Genomic DNA, 23,328 nt, shown 5'->3' on the forward strand with positions numbered 1-23,328 from the left:
ATATCACATTTTCAATGGAGCTGTAGTTTTTTGTATGCTAGCAAATTGTTGATTGATATTAACTTCTAATATGAAGTGCTTTTTCAAAAACACTGATGAAAGAAATGTTCGGTGAGAGATTATATTGAGTTACTGAAGCTAGTGGAACAGTGACTGAGATTTCTATAAGGAGTGATACAAATACAGGACACTACAAAAAAAAAGACTGCAGTCGGAAGCTGAAATTGACAAAATACAAGGGGAACAGGGGGATAAAGGGGAAAAGAATAGAGAAAAGAATGGAGAAAAATGAAAAAAGAAGAGGAAAAAGAAGATGAGACAAGAGGAGAAGCGAGAAGACTGCAGGCCTTCACTTCCCTGTGAAGCTGCTTTGCCGCGAGCGATCTCTGTCGCCCTCTCTTTCCCTCTCTCTTTCCCTCTCTGCACTTTTGCTTTAAGCAGAAGGCAGGGAGTTTAAAAGGAAGAATTTTTAACCAAATGCGCTGGCCTCCAGGCACACCCTGCCACCAAGCACATCACAGCGCAGAGACGGGAGAGGTGAGCTGAGAGTGAGGGAGCTTCAGCAGCAGCAGCAGTGTGAGGAGACGTCTGCAGTACGTCTGTAGTTTGCTTCGGTGAGGATGCTTGAGGCTGCTGTGGGGACTAAACCTCTGGCTTTCTGGTTGTTGGAGGATCTCTGTGAACCTCAGGCCATCCTGCCTCATCGCACCATACCAAACATATCATCAATCATGTCAAACAGCTTCTTACCAACTCAAACCTTTTTACAAACATCTACTGAATCTGGACAGTAGACATGACATTGTTAAGGCAAAAGTAAAGCAACCAGTTCCTTGGCATTTTATTTTGGTCTTTGCCTCTTCTGAAGCCTTGCTGCCACTGGCTTATAGTCTCTGAATCTCCAATCAAATAAAAAAGCTATAGGTTTGTAAAGCTTTTTGTTTAAATTGGCTTTTTATTGTTTTGCATTCAAAAAGTGTGCAGCTTTTGACCTCTGGCTGCTACGGAGCAGAGAATGGGTTCCTGCTTTGATTGTACTTGAGGACGCATGTACTCAAGACTCCAACTGATTTGCGCCAAATGACACAGCACTCTGAGACACTTCATAGAGTCTCCAATTATTTCAACATGCACACAGATAAATTAAATGATGGATGTCACTGCCACCACTTCATGAGGTCCAGGTGTGTCTTTCCCAAGCAACAGTAGAGATAACTAATTAGATTTTCAGACTTAACTTGAATTTATAGTTGACACAAAGGTTTAAGAGTGAGTTTTGATTTTACACGTCATTTAGAATATTTTCAGAATATTTCAACATTTTTTTTCTCCCCATCAAAACAGCACTTTCCTTTTGGCACTACATTTTTGCAACTGCGGAACTACTGTATTCCTACGCACAAGCACACCTGTGGCGGTCACAGGTCAGCTGAATGAATCAGAGTAAGCTAAACTTCACTTAGTTTTGATGGATCTGAATCTACTGCAGGTAACACACTGACCATGCATGACTACCTCACACAACCACGTGTTAAAAAAAACCAAACTATCACTTTAATGTTGTATTCGCTCTCAACAAACTCCACCAGTAATAGAGACATGTAGGGGAAAACACAAGCAGCCACTCACAGTTCTTGCCATCCCCATGTGGTATCCTTATTGACGCTCTTGCCCCAGTGTGTAGTTACATTTTTGATAAGCTGCTGCACCAGCTTTGGCATAGCCTACAGCGTACCCTCGGAGCCTATGCACTTAGGTACGGTGTAACCCCTTAACTCAGATGTACAAATCCAGCTACTACCTAGTAAGTCGTGATCTTTCCCTAAAATGTTATTACTAGGTTTCAGATTAGTACAATTAGTTTAAATCACTGTAGGTTAAATAGTGTGATTGACATTATTGCTCAGTGTGTTAAGAGATAATTATGAAATTTGAAAGCAATTAGCAGGTATCACCAGCAAGGGGATCACCAGATGATTACCTGCATTCATCAGGCTATTATCTAGACCCATGTTTCCTGTACAGTTGCAGGGGAATCCAGTCTTATCCCAGTTTATATTGGATATAAGGACACACTCTGGAAAGGTTACCTGTCTGCTAATCATCAGCATGTACGTGATTTGTAATATTGTTTCTATGTTTCCCTGTTGTACTATGAAGGGTTATTAGTTTACTGATGCTATTTTAAATTAGGAGAGTTAGGAAGGCTTTATATCATTACTGCACATACTGAGACAATTATCCTCCTTCTCTAAAACCCCTTCTTTTTCATTCTCTCTTTTACACTTTCACCTTCCCTTCATCTCTCCCACTGCTCGGTTGGTTCTGCTGCAGCAGGGTGTGTTTATACTGTATGTGTGTGTGTGTGCTTGTGTGTGTCTCTGGCTGACGTATGGTTTCATTAGCTGCAGCAGAGGAGAGCCTGGTAATTGTGGCTGAATTATAGAGGTGGGGGTGGACACCACCCTGGGAGCTCCCTGGGTTCACACACACACAGACAAACACACACACACCTATACACACGCACACATATACTTGTATACACACAAACTACAGTAAAGTGCAGCAACCCCCCCATTACCTTGTACAGACTAGCTCAACAAGCAACAAAGTGAACACACTCATCGATCAGCCTCCCACCCACTCACTTGCTCTCTCTCCCTCTCCAAAGTGGGGTGTTTCCCATACACACTGTACTCTACCCACGCAGGAATGGTTTGCTTGCTCTCTTTCTCTCACACACACACTCATCTAACTTTTAGCTCGCACACAAACACACACACATACACATTCGCCCACGTGGGAGAACCCAGCAGCAAAAAACATGGTTGTGAGAACTGGGCAAAACAGCTACAGGGGAATAATGAATAGTGTGCATGTGTATGTGTGTGTGTGTGTGTGTGTGTGTGTGTGTGTGTCCGTGTGTGTGTGTGTGTCCATGCATGGTTAACATGTTCACAAGCAGAGGTATTAGAAAATGCACAGATCTTATTTAGAGGGAAGATGAAAACTCTAAGCATGAACACACACACACACACACACACACACACACACACACACACACACACACAGACACACAACCAGATAGATGTGTGTTTGTATGTACCTGTGTGAGTACATGTGTGTTTGTGTATTGATGCTGTATACACACAAGGGAGCTTGCGCAGTCTGCCACTCATGCCGTATTACTCATGTAAATTGTGATATGCCTCCATGTCACAATTCAGCTCCCAAGAATAGCTGCAGTGACATCAGCGGTTTGGATGATGTCATTAGTGGGTGACGTCACGTGTCTCCTAGCATCCTGAGTATTAGCATTATGTACGAGGATCCAGCCGTCTAATTATAGCAACAGCGAGACTGCGCGCAGCTTCCACTTCAGTGTTCAGAGCAAATCAGGACTCTGTGTGTGTTTGTGTGTGTTTCTTGTATTTCTATCTTTATGAGGACCAAGGTTTGAGCCTTACAAATGAGGACATTTTTGTGAAGTGAGGACATTTTGCCTGATTCTCACTTGTTAGAAAGACATAGATTTAAGGTCACTTAAAGGCACTTGAATATATATTTATATTCATGTGATGACTTTAGGCCTCTATCCCTTTACATTTTTGAGAAAAATATTTTATTTTACAATATTTTACATTTTACATCATGAAACTTATTAAACAACTCAAATTTTTACTTACTGTGTAGATCAATATTTTATATATTAAGCATATGATCAGTTTAAAAGAAATTATGCAATATGATAAAATTCTCCACAATATTAAAATTGGCTCCACCTCAATCAAAATTCTGGTTATCAGTAATCAATAATACTTAATCCAATAATATAGTGTTCTGAATTGCAATTCTGCATAATAAATACTTTAACGTTTGATGCTTTAATGCTTTTAGCTATTTTTAATTTGTGGTATTGCTACTTTTGCTGAAGCCGCTAAATGTAGGAATTAGGTGTTTCAGACTTTTGCACTGCCAGTGCTATTTAGTGGTATTAGAAAACAAAGGTGGCCAACATGATGGATTAGACCGAAGGAAATAGAAATTGAAGCGCAGAAAACAACGTACACTAAGATGCACCCTGTTCCATGAGGACTGGCTAATTTTTCAACAAACACAGTTTTGTAGCATCAATATAATGTAAAAAGTACTATAACTATATAACAACTGTGCACAGGAAAGATTTAAAAGATTTAAATACTTCATCCACCACTGATTAGAGTAACATATTTGTGATGGTTTTGGTTAAGGTTAAGGTCTAGAGAATGAGGGTCCTCATAAGTATAGAAGTATAAATGTGTGTCTATGCCGGTGCCTTGTTCAAGCCATTTAGGGCCAGAGCTGAGCAGGTGGCCAAATCTAATCCCAATGGGTCCATGCACGATACAACACACATAGACACTTTACACAATTGCTCACGCACACATACTCATATATTGACAGATTAAAAAAACACATTTACACACTGTTATAAACACACAATTTCCAATTCTGTAAACACGCAGTGGCTATAGTATCCCAAATTTATTCAGACACACACACACACACACAATGTTTAAATTAACCCCCAATGCAGATAATTCTTATGCTATCCAAGTCAAAACACATGTCCACAAACTCACATCTACACACAATTAGCCACGTCTCCTCAGATGTGAAGCCAAAACACACACTCTCTATCTTATTAAGTGTGGAAGCAAGTGGGCTAAATACTAACAAGTCAAAATTAGTCACAATCTGAATTTCTTTTTTCATGAGTACAGTGAATGAACAGGTATTCATTCTAGTGACACTAAGATACAGCCTGTCACCTAAATCTGTGATTCAACAAATAACAGCACAGGTGTCAAGTTCATGTGCTATAATAGCAGACAGTGCAAGAGCTGTGATACACAGTAGGCTATACATCAAAAACTGGCTTATGTAGGACAACATCGTCTCAGCTGGCTGAGGTGAGTGCTATGTCCTCATATCATCTTTGTTTTCAGGACAGCTTGTGACATTAGTGACATGTCATCGCGGTTTCATTGAAATTGATGGTCTCTATTTAATTAATTGGGGAAACGTTTGTTTTTTGGGGCAATACCATTGAAAAGAGCACTAACATTCATATGAAGAGTCATTGTTGGCGTTTTAGAATATCTAATCAGGAGGCTGATCTTTCTCCTAAGACCTGAACAATCACATAGGGTTTTTTGTTCCAACCCTCTAATACGTCCTATAAAAAGGTCCCCTGAAATGCGGCAGCAGGTGTATTGCACCTTTGTTGTCACGGTTACAAAAATAAACCTACAGAGTTTAACGAAAGCGGTGTAGTGGACCATCGTCACCATGGTTACAACCTTATGACCTTATGGGACATTGGTTAGGTTTAAGAATGATTTGATGATTTGGTTTAAAATAAGTACTTCTTTAAGATTAGACAATCTTCATTGTTGTGGTTACAATAATGACAATGTGCTTACTGTTGTGGAACGGTCATGGATAAAAAAAGATGACCTATGGGCTTCTTTTGAAGAACTGTCCAATATCAACATTATATTTGGCAATTGGGTTGATAATTTATAAATGACAAATCATGAAATACGATAATATGTTGTATATCAGAGAGCTACACATGATATCCTCATGTTTACCTGGTCTGTCAATGATCACAATAAGAATAATACACAGAAGAAGTGATAGATGTAATGTTGCTGAATCCAGCTTTTATTCAACAGACTACCAGTCACCTGTTGCATGTTGTAATGAAGTGGTGATTAAGTGTTAATTGAGTATTGACTCTTTCTGCCAGTTTGCATTTGGATGGAACTCTATGGAGCCCCAGTTTAATGATTTTGATGTAATGCATATTTTTGTCTTTTTTTTGTCTTTTTTAAGATGCAAGTCCAAACTACTCAACTGCACAACAATAGAAGGCAGTGATTGCACTGGATAATTCTCAAATATAAATTAGTAAAAATAAATCTGCTAAGAATGTGAAGTACAGGTCTGCAAAGGGTTTAAAAGGGTTTTAAAGGGTCCAAATGTTGGACCTCTTTAAAAATGAACCTGTAGAAAGCATACCCGAACGCCACATGCATAAATTAATTTTCAAAATAAAGAGACCCCGAAGGGGACCTGAGCAAAATTAGACCTGATCCACAATGCAGCTGACTCAAAAAAAAGCCTAACAGACACAAGCATGAAACGCAATCAATTAACAAGCAGCTGTGGTCGGGACTGGCAATATAATAATAATAAGGAATGTAAGTTTGCAAAACAAATTCCAAAATTAATTTGTTTATATGCCTCAAAGACTAATTTATACTGTATAAAAAACTTAAGGTTCTATTTCAGTCACTGCTATGACAATAAATCATTAGGTGACAGGCAGAGAGAAGATAATAATTTTTAACCATTTTAATATTGGTGAATCAAATAAAAAAGTAATTTTATAGCATAAATTTTTCACATCGGCGACTGATTTCCTAAAATATGTTCTCCCACTGTGATTTTGAAATAGCATCTGATCAGAGCTAATCCTACATTCATATTTTAGATATGCTGACATGGTGAATGGTCATTATTCAGAAATTAGGCATTCGCTTTTCAGATGCCCCCGGGTTTAGACAGGTATATCAGAAAGGTAAACTGTAAGCCCTGTCCTCTATATTATGCTGAAGTGAAGGACTGGGGTGGTGGCTCTGTCGTCTCTCTCTGTGGCTGATAGTACAACTGCTGCAGGAGGAGGGCTGACTGTTCGCCCTTACATAACCACATGTACAAATTCACCCAGAGAGAGGTGGGTGGGGGTGGGGGGATGGCTCAGAGAGCGAGAGACTCGGGGAGAGAGACCCTTGGGGAAATAGAGAGAGAAACTGACAATGGAAAAAAAGAGTGTAAAGAATCCAAAATAAAAGACGACGTCCATCCTTTATTTAAAGGTCCCATATTTTCCACTTTTACTGTGCTTTATTTGAAGTGTTGGTTTCCATAAGAAGATATATTTCTGGTTATAAATTCCAAAAAACATCTCAATGTAGTTTTAGATCCTCTTTCTCAGACTTCTCTCTGGAGCTCTAGCAACAACTGGTTGGTAAGCCAATCAGAAGAGAGGCTCTGAGCCTCTCTTCTTATTGGCTGATCAGAAGTTGTAGTTTTCTGAGTTATCCACTAAAAATATAGCAAATTTCAGGTAGACACTCAGAGAAACCAAATCCTGCAAGGTTGGATGGTGGGTCCAGGTGGGCTGGTCTTGGGGCATGTCTGAGAGTGGTAAGTGCTTTGTTGTGACATCACAAAGTCACAGAAGTTCGGCAGGCTCCTTTTAAGGCTCAATTTCTGAATATGGACAGAGAGCATTTCTCTGTTGACTGAATGCTTTGATACTTTCACATAATTAACAAAGAACCGAGATCTGCTTTATAAATCAACCCTCGGCACACATACATATATGCTGTGCACATGCACTAACCTTCTCTCTGCTCACTGGGAATAAAAAAGACGGAGCCCACCTTCACTACTAAATGTTTATGCATGGTTCCGGTCATATAACTATGATCACATATGTAAATATTCCTTGTCTGCGATGTCAAGAGAATTGGTGAAGTCAGTCCTGGCACCCATCACTTAGGTATTTATGTCACACAAGTCACCAAAAATGGCAGGCCATGATTGGCTGGAATCCAACATCGAGCCTGCTCTGTCTTTCACCCAAGTTATTACAACACTTTAACACTGATTGCCTAGACAGATGATTGCCTAATCTGACACAGTGTTCACCTCAATAAACTAAAATATGACATAGCCTGGTCTCAGCATTAGGGAGGGACATTGGGGTGGCTTGTTGGGTGTACTTAAACACCTGGGACAGATGTTTTCTTCCTGTCTACTACAGACAGTTGATGGGTGCTTTTAAACCAAATCTTTTTTGATGCCTTAACTTAACCAGACCTTAACTATAGAAATGGCAGATCACAGACATGCTCGTATGAATCAAAGCCAGTCATACGCTTCATTTTGGAAGGTACCTGTTTTGTAAATTAGGTGTGAGGCTAACATCACTGATTTAGGCTTCCTGTCCTGGACATCCTTTTAATAACTCAGCTGTTGGAGGTGGACACCTATGATTGCTCTGAGCACATCAGGAGCCCCAGTCAACAAATAGCTGCTGTTTCATTCAGCTTCATTGGCAATCTTGCCAAACTCCTTTTCTCAGGCAAAAAAACAGGGAATAAAAATGCAACCAGTCCTCTAATTTGAATAACCATATGTATAGGATCCTGATTTGGCTTAAAATAAATACCTCCTCAATATCAGACAATATTTGTTGTCATGGATACAATAGTAACAATGTGGATGATCATGGATAATAGAAACAGCATAAACTGCTACTTTAACATAAGAATCAAACACCGCACTCCTGTGTTATATTGTGTTTTGTTGACCCATCCATCCACCCAACCTCCTCCCAACGTGGGGTTTGTTGCTTTATACAGTATACTACGTCACCACACCTTTTGCTCCTGTCATAATTACTACAGCCGCTAGATGACGCCCAACAAAAAAACATAACATAATCATAATAAATTGCTGCACAAATGACCTATGTGCTTGTTTTATACAGGACAGTCTCAAAAAACAATATGAATTAAATTCAAGGTAGCAGAGGTCTGGACAATGAACATGCAACATTTGAGACTAGGGGGTTAAGGAAAAGCAAATGTCAACCTTCTCTTAGCCACTATGATTGATGTACCCTTGAGCAAAGCATCTGGCTATTCCAGCAGAGCTGCTCAGTGACCATAAGCACTTACCATACATGTGTATGATAAAGTGAATGCAAAGCAGGGTGATGCTTGATAAACAAATGTTGCATCACTTTCATCTGTCAGAATATGTCATCATCTACTTTACATTGTTATTTTAGTTATTTAGTTGACACTGTTACTCAGAGTGACTTACTCTGAGTGCAACAGTGGAATGAGCTTTGATTACCATATCACTTGGGATTACACAAGAAACCAAAAGCAAAGACTGCAAGAGTCAGTGTGATAGTGCATTTGCAGTCTGCAATCCTTAAAAGTGGTGCTCAGAAAACAAACAGAGGAGGAGCAGAGGGGCAATTTGTGCAAATGGTCACAGTCACATACAATTAAGGACCTGACACAGCAATGTTAGACAGCATTATACATCAAATACATACTGTGTGTAGATACCCAGCCCCACTTGAAATAGGCTTTCTTGGCTAAATAATAATGAGCAAGCTGGTAAATATCATAACTTTGTGCATCAGCAAACCAGGACCAGTTGGTTTCTCCATTCATTTAAAGTGTTATATTATATGGCTGCCAATATTCTACATTTTATAAGCTATACACAAACAAATACTGTTTGTGTATAGCTTATTATTCTGTATTCAAGAGCTCAACCATGGTCCTATCTATTAAACACACCATCACACCCTTTAACTGGATGACATGTTGTTTAATTAACTTGAACATGGGCACTGTGGTTTAATTTGTATCTATCGCTTGGTGCTGTAACTACTCATCAGCTCACTAAAAGTGTTCTACTCCACAGTTGAAAATAGTCCCCAGTAAATGCACAATTTGTCCCTGTATCGCCCATATATTACATTGACTTAAGTATTCAGACCCTTTGCTTTGACACTTGAAATTTAGCCCTGGTGCCTCGCATTTCTTTTGATCATCTTTGAGATGTTTCTACGATGTGATTGGAGTCCACCTGTGGTCAAGTCAATTTATTGGACATGATTTTGAAAGGTACACACCTGTCTACATGAGATCTCACAGCTGACAATGCATATCAAAGCAAAAACCAAGCCATGAGGTGGAGGGAACTTCAGCTGATTAACTGGGGGAATAGGGCCTTGGTAAGAGAGGTGACCAGTCCAACACTGGCAACTACTGTTTCTGTGGCAACACCTGTGTAAAGGATACCAGAGCACCAATCAATTGATGTCTTTTTTCTGTCAGGGATTATTTACCAGACTGGGTACATTTTTGACATGTTTTCTGCTTCCACCTTAACCCAACCAATGGATGTAAAAAATACTGTTCAGTCCTTAAACAGCTTAGAAAACTCCTTCGAAACCTTTAGATTTAGATTTAAGTGTCTTTAGATTTTTTGAATGCCTGGTACATCCTTCTTCTAGCCAAACTATCTTAAAACTTCAAGAAACATTTTGAAAGTCAATTCAAGTGGACCCAGCACCAACTTCAGTTCTCCCTCCGTCCTCTTCCCCATCATCCCCACACTCCAACCCACAGCCTCCAACCACCAGCTGTCAGACAGGCATGCAGGCCTCGGTGGAGATGGACAGACAGATGGATGGAAAGCAAGAAGGAGGAGGCAAGGGATGGATGGAAGGAAGAAGGAGAGGGAGAGGTGTGACCCACATAGCAGAGCCTGGAGTATTTATAGAAGAAAGTGTCCTAATTGGCAAGCCACTGGGAAAGCAACAGCGCTGCACTGGTACCCTACTCCTTGTCCTTCACCTCCTCAACCTTCCCTTCTCCTGCCACCTCGTCCTCCTCTCCTTTTGTGCCCTTCTCTGAGTATCCATCCCTCTCCCTCTTTCACATCCCTGACCACCTCCTCATCATCCAACTTACACCTCTCCCCCTCCTCCTCTTTGAGTCTTTCTTCTCTAACTTCACACTGTCCTCTCCAGTTTCTCCTGTTCACCTTTGTGCTACTCTTCATCTTTGACCCTCAACTTCTAACTCTTGTTGTCTCCCTTCACTCGCCCTATTTGTCAGAAGGCTTCCTGCTATTCTCCTATACCTTCCTTTTGACATCAAGCTTAAGCAGGTGTGAGTTTTTAGGTGGCATAGTTAATGCTGGCATATTCTTGTATCTCACTCATACTTTATATAATGCTGAACCTTCAACAATCATTTTAACTTCAGTGATCCCACAGATTCAGTATGTTCTCTGCTTGTTTCAAAACACCACTGAAATTATATCACACTTGTTTTCTCTAGAACATATTACATCTCCTTGGAAACCTCAGGATTTCCAGTGTATATCTAAATACGGTTCTGCGTGGTGCTTGGCTCCACACCACAACATGTTTGCAAAGCCTAGGTAATACATTTGTTATAATTTCACATTAGATTGTGTTTTACTCCTACAAGAACAAATATGATGGTATGGCAATGGTATTCAGGTTTGATTTCTTTTACAAAATGAGAATAAAGCAATGTAAAGGCTATCACAACACCTTTACAGAAGCGCTACAGATATGTAAATATTAATATTTAGATGTGATCAGAAAAGGACAATTTCAAGAACAAATAAACAGTATACATAGTTGTAAAGTAAAACAAACCAAAAATGAACTATCATAAAGGCAAGATATAATAAAAACATGGATGGATGGATGGACTCACGTAGGAAGTACTCAGAAGCATCTGCCTCGTAGTCAGCATCCTCGGGGAAGTGATCTATCTGCTTACACATGCCTTTAAAAGAACCTGTGTGAGAACAAAAGGAAGAAAGAAAGAGAAAAGGGGAGGAGAGAGAGAGTTATAAGTAAAAAAAATAATAATTTCAGTGTAAACTGAATGTCAATGTGTGTGCTTCTCAGAATTCTCTGTCCAGTTAAATGTTCACGCAACACTTTCATTGCAGTAAAACTTAAGATAGGATAAGACAGAAAACGGATGGGAGAAAGGTAATGTGAGAGTCAGAAAAAGGTGAAGGGGGAAAGAAAAGAAGGAGGAAAGTTGAAGGGGAACTAACGAAAGACTAAAAAGTGAGAAAGTGATTCGGAAAAGCAAAGAGGAGAGGAATCTTAGATGCAAAGTTTGAGACAAAGACGACAATTAGAGGTACAGAGATTTGTCAACAGCTCTGAAGGAAACATCACAGCGCAGAAAGTGACAGACAGAGGAGGAAGAAGAAGGCAGGATGAGTTCAATCTAAACACCTTGACAGCACAGGCAGAAGGGTGAGGGTGAGGATGGGGAGGTGACAGGAGAGGAGAGTGAGCAAAATGCAAGTGAGAAATGAAGAAAGGAAAGCTGATAATGTCGCTCATTAAGAAGGTTTCTGTGTGCTTGTGTAACTATCCAACGGTGGACCTTCCCATTGTTACTCAGACCAACAGGGGACATTTTGGAGATACTAAATTATGTTAAAAAATAATAGGGTTAAATGTTCAATGTTTTTTAGAAGGCATTTTGTATGTATTCATGTCCCAGTCTGTGTTCACCACACTGCGCTGCAGGCTGTGAAGGACCCTTGTTTGATAGGTAGGGTTACAAGCCCCCCCCCCCCCCAATTTTTAAAAGAAAATTTGCACTTAAATTATAAAAGACCTCAATAAAAATTTTAGATATCTTTTTTGTTTCTTCAAAATGACCAGAAAAAATGGTCCACATTTCTTCACCATAGTCCTACTGTCCACTTTTGGTAGGGTAGGAATGTATGTGTGTATGTGTGTATGTGTGGGTGTTTAGTTTGGTTCAGCTCCAGTGGTAATTGTATGCCCTCCCAAACCACTGCAATTAAATGGGCCCTTGTTAATTGGCCTTTGAAGGACGAAAGACTAGTTCCCGGATTTTAAATGGGCATCGGTTACACACACACAAACACACACTCTCACAATCTCACAGTCTCACACTTACAGGCACACACACACACTCACATACTGTAGCATCAGCCTTATTGTCAAGAGCCTCACTGGCTGTCTTTCTCACTCATCATGGCATGAACACTCACGGCTAAGTTTTCAGATGTTTCGCATTTTCATCATGGCCACAGAGAAAAAGAGCAATTTTATACCAAAGCCTGAGACATAAAAGTAAAATAAAAAATGATGACAGGATTCTACCACAAGCCTGTTTCATATTTACATATCTTTAACACACCTCAGCAAACACTCAGGCAGACAAAGTGTTTTTCATCAGGTAGACTTTGATAGATACATTAAATATATTTCACCGGGAAGCAGCTCGGAAATCTTTCAGCATGCTGCAAAAAGCTTTCATCATTTCATCATTTCATAATTTCAGTGTGAACTGCGTGTAGAGCTGTGTGTTAAAATTCTGTTCCGTTCCACGGGGGGTCGTGATGAACAAAAACATTGTGTTTCAGGAAATAGCCTCACATTCACATGGCCTCTCGTCTCAGTTACTTACTATGAGCATTTGTTGTGCAAATGCGAGGGATACTACAAAGTTAAAGAAACTTGAATCACGCCACGTGTGATCAAGAGTCTTTAAATGAAAGGAGAAAAGAAATAATAGTTCAAAGTGTTGATAAGCAGAGGTCTCTCGGGTGATGTAGTTTACCCTTCAGTAGACATGAAGGAGCTCTCTGTATTAAGAAGGCTGAGTCATTAGTATCAAAAGCATTACATCATTGTTTGTTCAGTTGGAAATGTATTGACTTTGTCTTTCTGTGAGTAACAGGATCTTCCAGGTGTACCCAGCTGCTTTAGGTTAGATGCCTGAAATAAGGTCTGTGGTTAATACAAACTCAAGACATTTTCATGTTTTATTCTATGACATAAAATACATCAGTAAATAGTTGTGATTTCTTTAAGCCTTTACCTCTATTAAAAAATTCCGGGTGCTAACAAGTGGCTAAATGTTTAAGCCTCAAAAATCATAAAAGTGGTTTTCATTAGTGAAGATTATCCTGTTGAACAAAACATGTAAATATAAGTTTTGTTTGTCACAGATCTTATTTTCTTAAATAATCCAAAAGCAAAAAATCTCATTGATTTTTTGTTGAGGGAACCAGGGTGATGCTAACTTCCGGGTTAACCTACAAAAAGCAGTCGATGTAAACATGGGCTGAGATGAACTATGACTGATGCTTTACTTTTCCTGTTGAGCTGATTATAGTTAAGGTGTAGATATCGAACTTGTTAGATCACATTGAAAGTCAGTCCGCTGTTGACAATCAGGAGATAAAATCAGAATTCAAAATCTTTGTCCTCCAATCAGAGCCGTCGCCTGATGTCCATCCGAAGATTATTTCACTAAGATGACTAACATTTTTACAACTTAAACTGGGTCAGTGACGTCACACTGTGAGCAGGAGAAATACGCAGCTAGAAAACAGAAACAGAATTTATAATCCTGTTCATCCAGGACCACAGTTCTGTTTACCATGTCATGTCACATGTAAATTTAAACTGTAAATGTAAACTGTATTTATTCAGTTGTCAAGACTAAATATTCTGTGCACACTATGTTGGAGGATGTCTGTCATTATGTCTGATGTGGCTCTGTGGGTTTTACTCAGTCCTCATGTCTGTAATGTTGTCCATGTTAAACACTAACTGCTGAACATGAGTATTTAGGAGAAGGCGACTCACGAGCTCATGGTATTTTATAATCAACCCGCTCAGACCATTAATTTTTTAACATTCCTGTACCAATGATATGCAAATGATATCTGTTATTTTTATCAGCCATCTAACATACGTGAAGCCACAGCATTATAAAACATTCAAAATGGTGTCTGCTGTGGTTGCTAGGAGATGTGCATAGTAGAAGATACGGCAAATACACTGCTGTACCATGACCTGCTCAACTTTAATTACAACACTCCTTTGTATCTGTGTGTGGTTTTTCGGTTTGATTTTATTGTCCTGAGCGCTGGTGTCTCCATGTAAATATATCTCACATTATGTCAAACACATCCATTCACACGACCAGAAACTCCATCATCTTCACTCTCTCCCTCCATCACTGCTCTCTCTCTCTCCCTTTCACACTCTCCCTCACTCCCTCCAACACATGCCCACCCACGCTGCAGCACAAGCACATGTAATCTGGAATTGCATTTTCTCTTCCTTCTCGCTGATATCTCTCTCTCACACACAACCCTCCCTCTCCCTCTCTCTGCATTTCTCGCTCGCTCTCCTCTGTCTGTCTCTCACATACATACATGTGCGTGCACCCCGAGGACCAGATTCCCGTTTGAACTGCGCTGGCAGCTCAGCCCTCCTCTCCTCCTCTCCCTCTCTCTTTCTTTAGTCTTTCTGCAATTCAAATTAAGAACACACTTTATTGTCTCGACAGGGAAGAAACCTGAGCATTAGATTATGTCATCATCTGAGATTCAGCGATAATACTGACGTTAACAGATGGCCAGAAATCAAAGCAAATCAAATGGGGATCTGAAACATCAGCGTTCTTTTGTATTCATGTATGAGTCTCAATTATTTGAACACTGTACACAACACACACTCACACACACACACACACACACTTTCTGATACCTACTGTATAATACTCTCTCTTGAATCAACCAGTGGCTCATATCTGTGTTTACTCATAATCATCATAGCATTTTTAGATAATCAGTCACAACTACAAACTGTCTTTATGCAGTGATTTCACATATGTGCTGAATTTGCAGATTGAACTTTATTGAGCTTTTTTGAATGGCTGTCTTTATATTTCATTATATTTTACTTATGTGGACGGTCTTTTATTTTAAAATTAACCACACTGACTAAAGACAGTGTGTTAGCGTACATGCTAAATTATGTGTGTTATTGATTGACGGTCATGCAAAAGTATTTATTTAAAGGGGCTATTTGTAAGTCTCTGCTGCTGAACATGGTTTCTTTCCGAGAGCAGGTGCTGGTGAGTGTCACTTTGTTGTCTTTGTAATAATGCAAGAAGTTATAATATGCCCTCTCAGCAGCGCTACTTCTTCAGGGCGGATTTGAGACTAAAGTGAGTCGCTATCAGAAAGTGACAATACAGGCTGTGGCTAGCCAGCTATCGTGCTAACTTCAGTAGAAGAACATGTGATGGAGACAAGAGTTAACAATGGCTTTGCTTTCTTCTGCTGGAGACAGCTGCTGACGCTGAACATAAACAAGTAAACAGCTGTTGACTATGTAGCAATAGCTGTTTATGCTAACGCTGACTATGTAGCAATAGCAGAACTTATGAATAGCTCCTTTAAAAGCTGTATCACATTATGAGAGCAGCATTTTCAAATTGAACCACTCTGGTTTTTTTTCCTTTAAGCTCACTCTGGTTTTGAAAGATTTAATGTGGGTGGAAGAGTAAGAGAGAGAAAGATGAACTGTCACACTAAGAAAAGCACAGGTGTAAATAAAATTAATGATGGCTGAATTCCATTTAGCTTCTTTGATGGCTTCAAACTCCTGGTATTGTGCTCCCTGGCTCACTGTCACACTGTCACGGCTTACTGGGACACATGAATACATCACTGCCATCATTAATGTCATTAGCGACACCTGTCATAAGTCATATTGCTTGCTGTGAAAAAGGCCTGTTTATCTCACCTTTAAAGGCTCTGCTCACACACAGGTGATGTCAGTGAGGTTTCCTCTCAGGTTGATGGTGGGTGGAGCAGGGTGGGGGTTATATTAGGTCTAAACTTCATAAGAATCATAAATGGATAAGTTATCCCACCTCAATGGCCGCAGCAACATTGACAGAGAGGTGATGTGAGCTGTTGATCCATCACAGTCTGTACGCAGCAAGAGGGTGTGTACACAGTGTGAAAGGCACCTGTGCGAGTGCAGCCTTGGATGTGTAACCGCTTTAAACAAATTTAGCTGTTATGAAAATGTAAAATATAACTGTCAGCATCACCAATATTCCCTTAAAAATGCTTTAAGAGACTTTTTGGAATCCAAAGTTTTTCGCCAAAGTCAAGCCTTCATTGCTGGTAGCCATAACAAACAGGTTCAGTTCCAGCGTCATGACAGTGGGTTTTCTACTATCAATTCGCCTTCAACTTTCATGCAAGCATCCTTGCAAAAACTAATTGTAAATACATCCAGTTTCTACAAAAATGTACACCAACATCTCTAATCTAACGTATGCCTTAAGAAGCAGCAAGTTTTAAGGTTAAACTCCGGTGATGATCCCTTTTGAACGACAATTGAGAAAGCCTAGGTAGGTAATTAAGACTAATTCATTTCAAACAATAATTCAAACTATTTCTAATCTAATTATTGTTTTATTGTTGATTCGGGGGTTAAATCTAAGGACAGGTATGAACAGGACAAACCTGTGTGACCAACTTTCATTCACTTCTCAACAGCTCAACAGATATTACATGTTTCTAATTGCATGTTTTCTAATTTATAGGAATGTAAGCCGGTCTTTTGCTCCTGCAGAGACAAACAAAAGTGTCTCTAACTGTGTAAAATTCCCATCTGAGAAACCCTCCTCCTTCCCTTCGCTCCCTCTTCCCTCTCCACAGTCGTAATAATGAGGTGTCACTCTTCCAAATTGGCCTGTTAAATTATACATCGTGCTTAAACATGGAACAGATACTATTATTCTGAGACCAACCTGCACCTCAGGGGTCAGGACGGCTCCGTCACCCACTTACCCTCCCAGCAAGAGGGGCGTCTGTGACTCTCTGCGGATGATTTATACCAATAGGAAGAGACCCTGGTGACCCCCCACTACTGTCAGATGACTGCTTGTCGACTGATCTCATGACTGTTAGTGTGATGAAACGTCCTTTTTATAAAAGTATTAACATCCTAACCCAATCACCGAGGTGCAGCGGAAAGTGTGTGTGTGACAATAAGAGATGTGATGTAAAGTACACACGCCCTCCCCTGAACCAGCGCTGTGTGTTATGCAAATATTTGGCATTGTGTCTTTATTCTATATGCTAATGATAGCTCAGTCTATCTGAATGCTAAAATGCCATTAAAGTAATCCCCCAGCCGCAGAGGTGGATGAAGATCAGAGGCCTTGAAGGGGATGCATTGTGCAGCAAAGATGGCTATTGGCTCCATTCAGTCAATTACAAGTGTGATGCACAGAAAATGTGTTTCTTTCTTTTCTTGATCTGCTAATGTTAATTTGTCCAGGAGAGCGTTTTCTCACGAGTGATGCTCTTTCCCCCCCAACTCCTTTCATGCATTTGTAAACGTTTCTCGGTATTCTGCAGCTTCCCCACCTGTATTCAATATGAGCTGCCATGAGAACTGAACTTCAGTGTATTGCTTTAGTCTAAAATGGATACATTAAAACAACAACTCCACTTATCGACCTTGTGCACAGATTCCTCTGCTCACTTGCTGTTGTTTTGCATCTTTTTCAGTTTAAATGTTAACTGTGACACGACACTTTTATTTCATACTTTTTGTAGCCACTGGCTTTTGAATTCAGTGGGTGTGGACTCAGGTGTATGAGCACAGCTATGCCGAAAAGAGTGGGAGTAGCGAACAGGTGGTGCTAAAGGAGCTATTACAGCTACTATAGTGAAACTGCCAACTCTCCTGGTTATTGCAAGAGGAGCTGGGCTGGTCGACTGCCATGAAAAAAGAGATAGAGAGTGGCAGGTTTATGCTGAGTTGGACCACGGAGATACACTAAGCCTATGTCCAACAGCCAATGCCAGTAGTTTCTGTTTACAATCAACCAGCAGCACTAAGGCTGATTCATTCATGTCTTAAGTTCTGCTGTCCTGTCGTGGTTCTGTTCATACTGGAGATGAGGAGAGATCCGTCCTCTCCAAAGTGCCCCGCCACAGCAGACTCACACTTACACTCATACTATTATAAACCATAAAAACCCATTAAAGGAAACATGTGACCCTCATAAAGTGAGGTAAGGTTTCTCTCATATAGTCTGCCATGAATTGTGTTCATTTGAGAAATCCCCTCAATGCCTAGAAAGACGAGAGTGTAATCCACTGATACCAGTAACAATCTATAACTAATAATAAAGGAACTAGCCTGTAGTCACTCTAGTTTTAGTATGCACTGTGTATCTGTGTTATCATTATTATAAAAAATCTAGAGAAATTTCACTTTTCAATAAGAAATATTAATTTCAAACTGTCCCCGTCCCTTCAAACAAGAACACTTGACCCCTGAGTCTGTTCAATCTACGTGTCTGTATGAACAGATTTTTTGTTATTCACATTTTCTAGTCTGATTTGATCATCTGACATCTCGATTGGGAGAAGTCAGGGAACAACAGGGAACGGGGCATCACTTCTGCTAAACATCTTGTAAGTTTGTTATCTATGTGAGTTTATTGATTTGGCTGTACATAAAAAATAAAATAAAGCAAATAAAATCAGCGCAGTATCTGTAAGTTTTAGAATAAACTGTAACTCTTTATTGTAAACACATATTTCTTCTTCACATGTCTTCAATTTCAAGAAAAAGAGAAAACAGAGCTGACTGAAAAAGCGTTCACTTCATTAAACAACTTCACTATGAGCGGTATTTCATTTTAATCTTTGAACCCGGACAGCCCAATTCATTTCCACACAATTTCAGAACACATTCGACAATGGAGAGACCTATTAAAGATAATTGTAATAAATGCAGAATTAGATTCTCAGTCTATTTGCTCCAACCAATTTAGAGTAAGCAATTACTTTTCCTATCATCAGACACACACACACACAACACATAAATTAGTTTGATGTTTAATTGACAGAGAACGAAAACTGCTGGGGTTTGTGGCTGAAAAAAACCTCCATCCTGTCTCTGATTGTTCAGACAGGGAAATGGAGCAGTGTTTTGTCATGTGGCACGTAACAGAAAGCAGCTAATGGCTGGTTAATTGTAATTTGGCAGGATACGAGCAATGTGGTGGAGGGCACCACAGAGGCCAGGTGGTCAGAGACCATCCCATAACCAGGTGTTCAGACTTTTCGGTCCAGATATTTTTATCCCTGCTCAAATTTCCCATAGTGTGAAAATGACTGAAAAATGTGAGTGGACTATGCCACAGGAGCAAGTGCCACATCTCCAGGGCTAAGAAATGAAGCCAACATGGAAGATGGCCAAAAGCTGCAGTTCCTCCAATGGCCACTTGAGACTGGCTCCAGAAGAGAGTCCATCCCCATAGACTCCCATGTTAAAATGTCCAACTTCACAGCAGAAACTAACATGTCTACAGCCTGGTTTCAGTCTCTGTAGCTAATCCATCCCCTTCATGACAACAGTACGGTGGGTGATTTCTTTCATATAACTCACTAATTTCAATTGGATTCCGTAACAGTCTGCTAGCTGTCTGCTCTTAGCTAACCTGAGTCACTCAGAGTCATTGTGTGGTTAATTAACTAACAGAACACAAGGAAGCACATGCTCCTGTATTTTGAAGTGAGTGAAATTGTAATATTATTTCATTTATATGTTAGCACTAATTAGTATGTATCAGTGTCTGCGCACCACAAATGGCATGTTAGCTTAAGTTGTTAACGAGCTAATTATCCAGCAAATGGATTAGCCTTGGGTTAGCCTTAGTGTCCTGACGCTTAGTTGTGCTAATGATGCTAACGGGATGTGTGTGTATTTTTGCCACAGTTATTACACTGGCATGCACCAAAGCTCCACGATGTATCGGTGCCACAAGCTATAGTGTCATTTACTGGCAGGCAGATTCTGCTACCTTTAGACAGAGCTAGGCTAGCTGTTTCCCCTCTGTAGCTTCATATTTACTTAAGCCCTTAAACATGAGAGTAGTATCAATTTTCTAACGGAAGCAAATGGGTGAGTTGCCTAAACTGTAAAAACATTCCTTTAAACTAAAATAACTTATCATGACAACTCCGCAAAACTCCACATTATGTAAAACTTTTTTAATGTATTTATTTTGTCGATGTCCATGGACGCCACTGACAGTGTGGTTAAAGCTGGGCAACTAAAGTTCGATGCAAAAGAGAGGAAAAGGACATAACAGGTGAACAAGACTGTAATGAGATGTGAACTCAAGCCCTTTATCTCCCCCAACCTCCACTCCTATACTCCCGACCTCACTACCATGCATTGCATGCATTGACCCTGAAAACTGGCATGAGACATAAATCACACGCTGCAGAATCAGAAGATAAATATCATTCTAAGAGGGGGTCCTTGATGCTCCGCTCTGCTTGTTTCAGGCCACTCTGGTGAATTATATGCTCAGAAGCAGAGTAATAATACTGTGTGGAATATGGTGACTGGAGTTCTCCATAATATCAAAGTGGAACAAAGGCTGCAAAACAGAAATATATTACTTGAAGAGCTCAGAGCCACACAGGTGTCCCCCACAGTGAGGTATCGACGTCTGCATTTCTTTTCAACAGGAACCAGTGAACACAACAAGCAAAGCTCTTTGACGTCTTTGCTCTTTTCAGGCTTTAGTCGTGTATCTGCTGAGAGCAAACTGCTGAATCTTACAAGCTTAACATGTGCAAAGCACTGTGCCGCAACAAGGCCACTTAGATCTCAGCTAGCGACATATATATTGTAAAAGCATGTTAGCATCACTGTTACTGCGTCTGCTGAGTTCCCTTCATGCATTCTTCATCTGTGTATCCATATGCATATAGCTGCATACATCTCTCTTTAAGCATCTCCTACATTAGCTCAGCATTAAGGATATCCTTTAATAGTGTACACTTAATCTAATTTTAAGGCAAGTAAATTTTGAGAGCTGGAAAACCAGCAACGCTTTTTTTGGGGGACAGAGCTGCAGCTCTTTTTCAGCTGTTGAAAGTAGGACTGTGTCACTGGCATGTAGCGCTCTCAGGACAAGAGTGTTACAACTTGAGTGCACACTACTCTTGAACAACAGGCGCAGATTTTCAGAGCACATTAAACCACCTCACTAATCCCCAAAACACGTACAGCAGCCTGACACTACCAGATGTAGCTGGAAATACAACATTCTCTCCAGTAAAGTAAATCAGGCAACAACTGTGTGGTGAAAACAGGGTCACTACTAAGGTCACAGTGAAATTCATCCATGCATCCTGGCAAGAGATGAGATGTAATGAGTACTTGTGCTCTTTGTCACCAACCACAATAAAGCCTTGTACGACATCCGCCTCGTATGACTGACTACAAACTGCGAGGGACCTCACACACCGAGCTGGGGTTTATACAGTACACTGAGATGGTGCAACACAACTTATATGACAGCTTCCCTATTTTAGGCTCCTCATTCCTCTCAGTTTGCACAAAGGTCAACACTGTCAAGAAAGTTTGCAGATTGTTGTCTAAGTTCACCAGAGTTACACTCTGTGCAAATATCAACATAAATCCTCATAATGAAATGTACCATTTTACAACAATAAATGTTGAGGATGATTTTATTGCTGCGGATGGTACTTTGACCAAACCCTTGCACATAAATATAAACAAATGAAAACAAGGTGCAACATTTATAAAACTAGAAATGCAGGTGGTTGTATTCCTCCAATAACAAGCCAATTTGCAGTAAATATGGTTTTCTTGATTTACAGTATTGAATAATAGCCAGAGCTATTTTTCCAGAGCATTATGATATCACAGTGAAGTTGACCTTTGACCTTTTGGATATAAAATATTATCACTTAATTTTATCCTTACAGACATTTGAGTTAAACTGTGTCATAATTACTGAATGAATTTGTGAGTTATAACCAAAACCATGTTTTGTGAGGTCATGCTGACCTTGAACTTTGACCTTTGACCACCAAATTCTAACCAGTTCCTTGAGTCCTAATGGATGTTTGTTGTTGGTTTCCGTCCAGGCGTTACTGGGATATCAGGTTCATTAGAATGGGACGCATGTACATGTACGTCTGGATGGACAGACAACTCAAAATCATAATGCCAGCAAGAAGAGGAAAAAATGAGGCTGGTGGTACTATACTAGAGGACAATGAAGCTGATGATATACAGCCCCATCCATTTCAATGTGTGAATTTACGGACTGTATTCGGAGCAGCACAGGGTCAAACAATTAAACAATCCTGCAAACAACCACACTGTCCCCCTTTTGAGAAATCCCTCAGCTCTCTCCCCGGTCCCTTCACTCCTCTATCCTAGTTTTGTTTAGTGAAACTTTCTGCAATGTTTTCCTCCCTCCTCCCACTCTGATAAATTCCTTTGGCACAGAGAGAGAGAGAAAGAGGAGAAAAGGAGGGGTGAAAGGAGGCAATGAAGAAATGGAGAGGGTGAAGGGAAGGAAGGAAAGAGACAGACAGAAGCGATGTTAGAGACAGAGAGGTGACAGAAACGTGAGAGACTCACAAAGATGATGGTATCCCAGCAAAGCTTATTGATAAATGAGGCAACAGATGTTTGGTCCTGTATAAAATTACACCAGGCTGCTATATGTGGAACAGCTACCTGGCCTCATTCTGCAGTTCTACATTACATCCTCCCAAAATCCTCTCTGTTACAACATGCTGGGCAGCAGAGCCTCGCTAAGATGTGAGCTCAGATTAGGATTTATATTATTTATTTTGGGAGATTTACAAAAATAAGTTTAAGTCTTTGGCTTTTTCACTTTAATGTCTTAAATATTGTTTAAATATACACTTGAATGTAATATATCTCCAGTGTTGGTGGGGACATTTTTT

The 23,328-nt window shown here is 40.1% G+C and overlaps 1 protein-coding gene across 1 annotated transcript in view; it reads right to left on the bottom strand.

The window, feature by feature from the left end:
• Window positions 1-23,328, bottom strand: part of LOC139636328 (voltage-dependent calcium channel gamma-2 subunit-like) — a 66,071-nt gene that overhangs the window by 8,560 nt on the left and 34,183 nt on the right. Inside the window, exon 2 of the mRNA XM_071504313.1 lies at window positions 11,400-11,483. Coding sequence (XP_071360414.1) covers window positions 11,400-11,483 — 84 coding nt within the window. The remainder of the gene's footprint in view (window positions 1-11,399; window positions 11,484-23,328) is intronic.

Source organism: Trachinotus anak, unplaced genomic scaffold (assembly GCF_046630095.1).
Source record: "Trachinotus anak isolate AG129_WGS33_773 ecotype Australia unplaced genomic scaffold, CSIRO_AGI_Tana_v1 ptg000019l, whole genome shotgun sequence".
In the NCBI taxonomy this organism is placed as follows: Eukaryota; Metazoa; Chordata; class Actinopteri; order Carangiformes; family Carangidae; genus Trachinotus; species Trachinotus anak.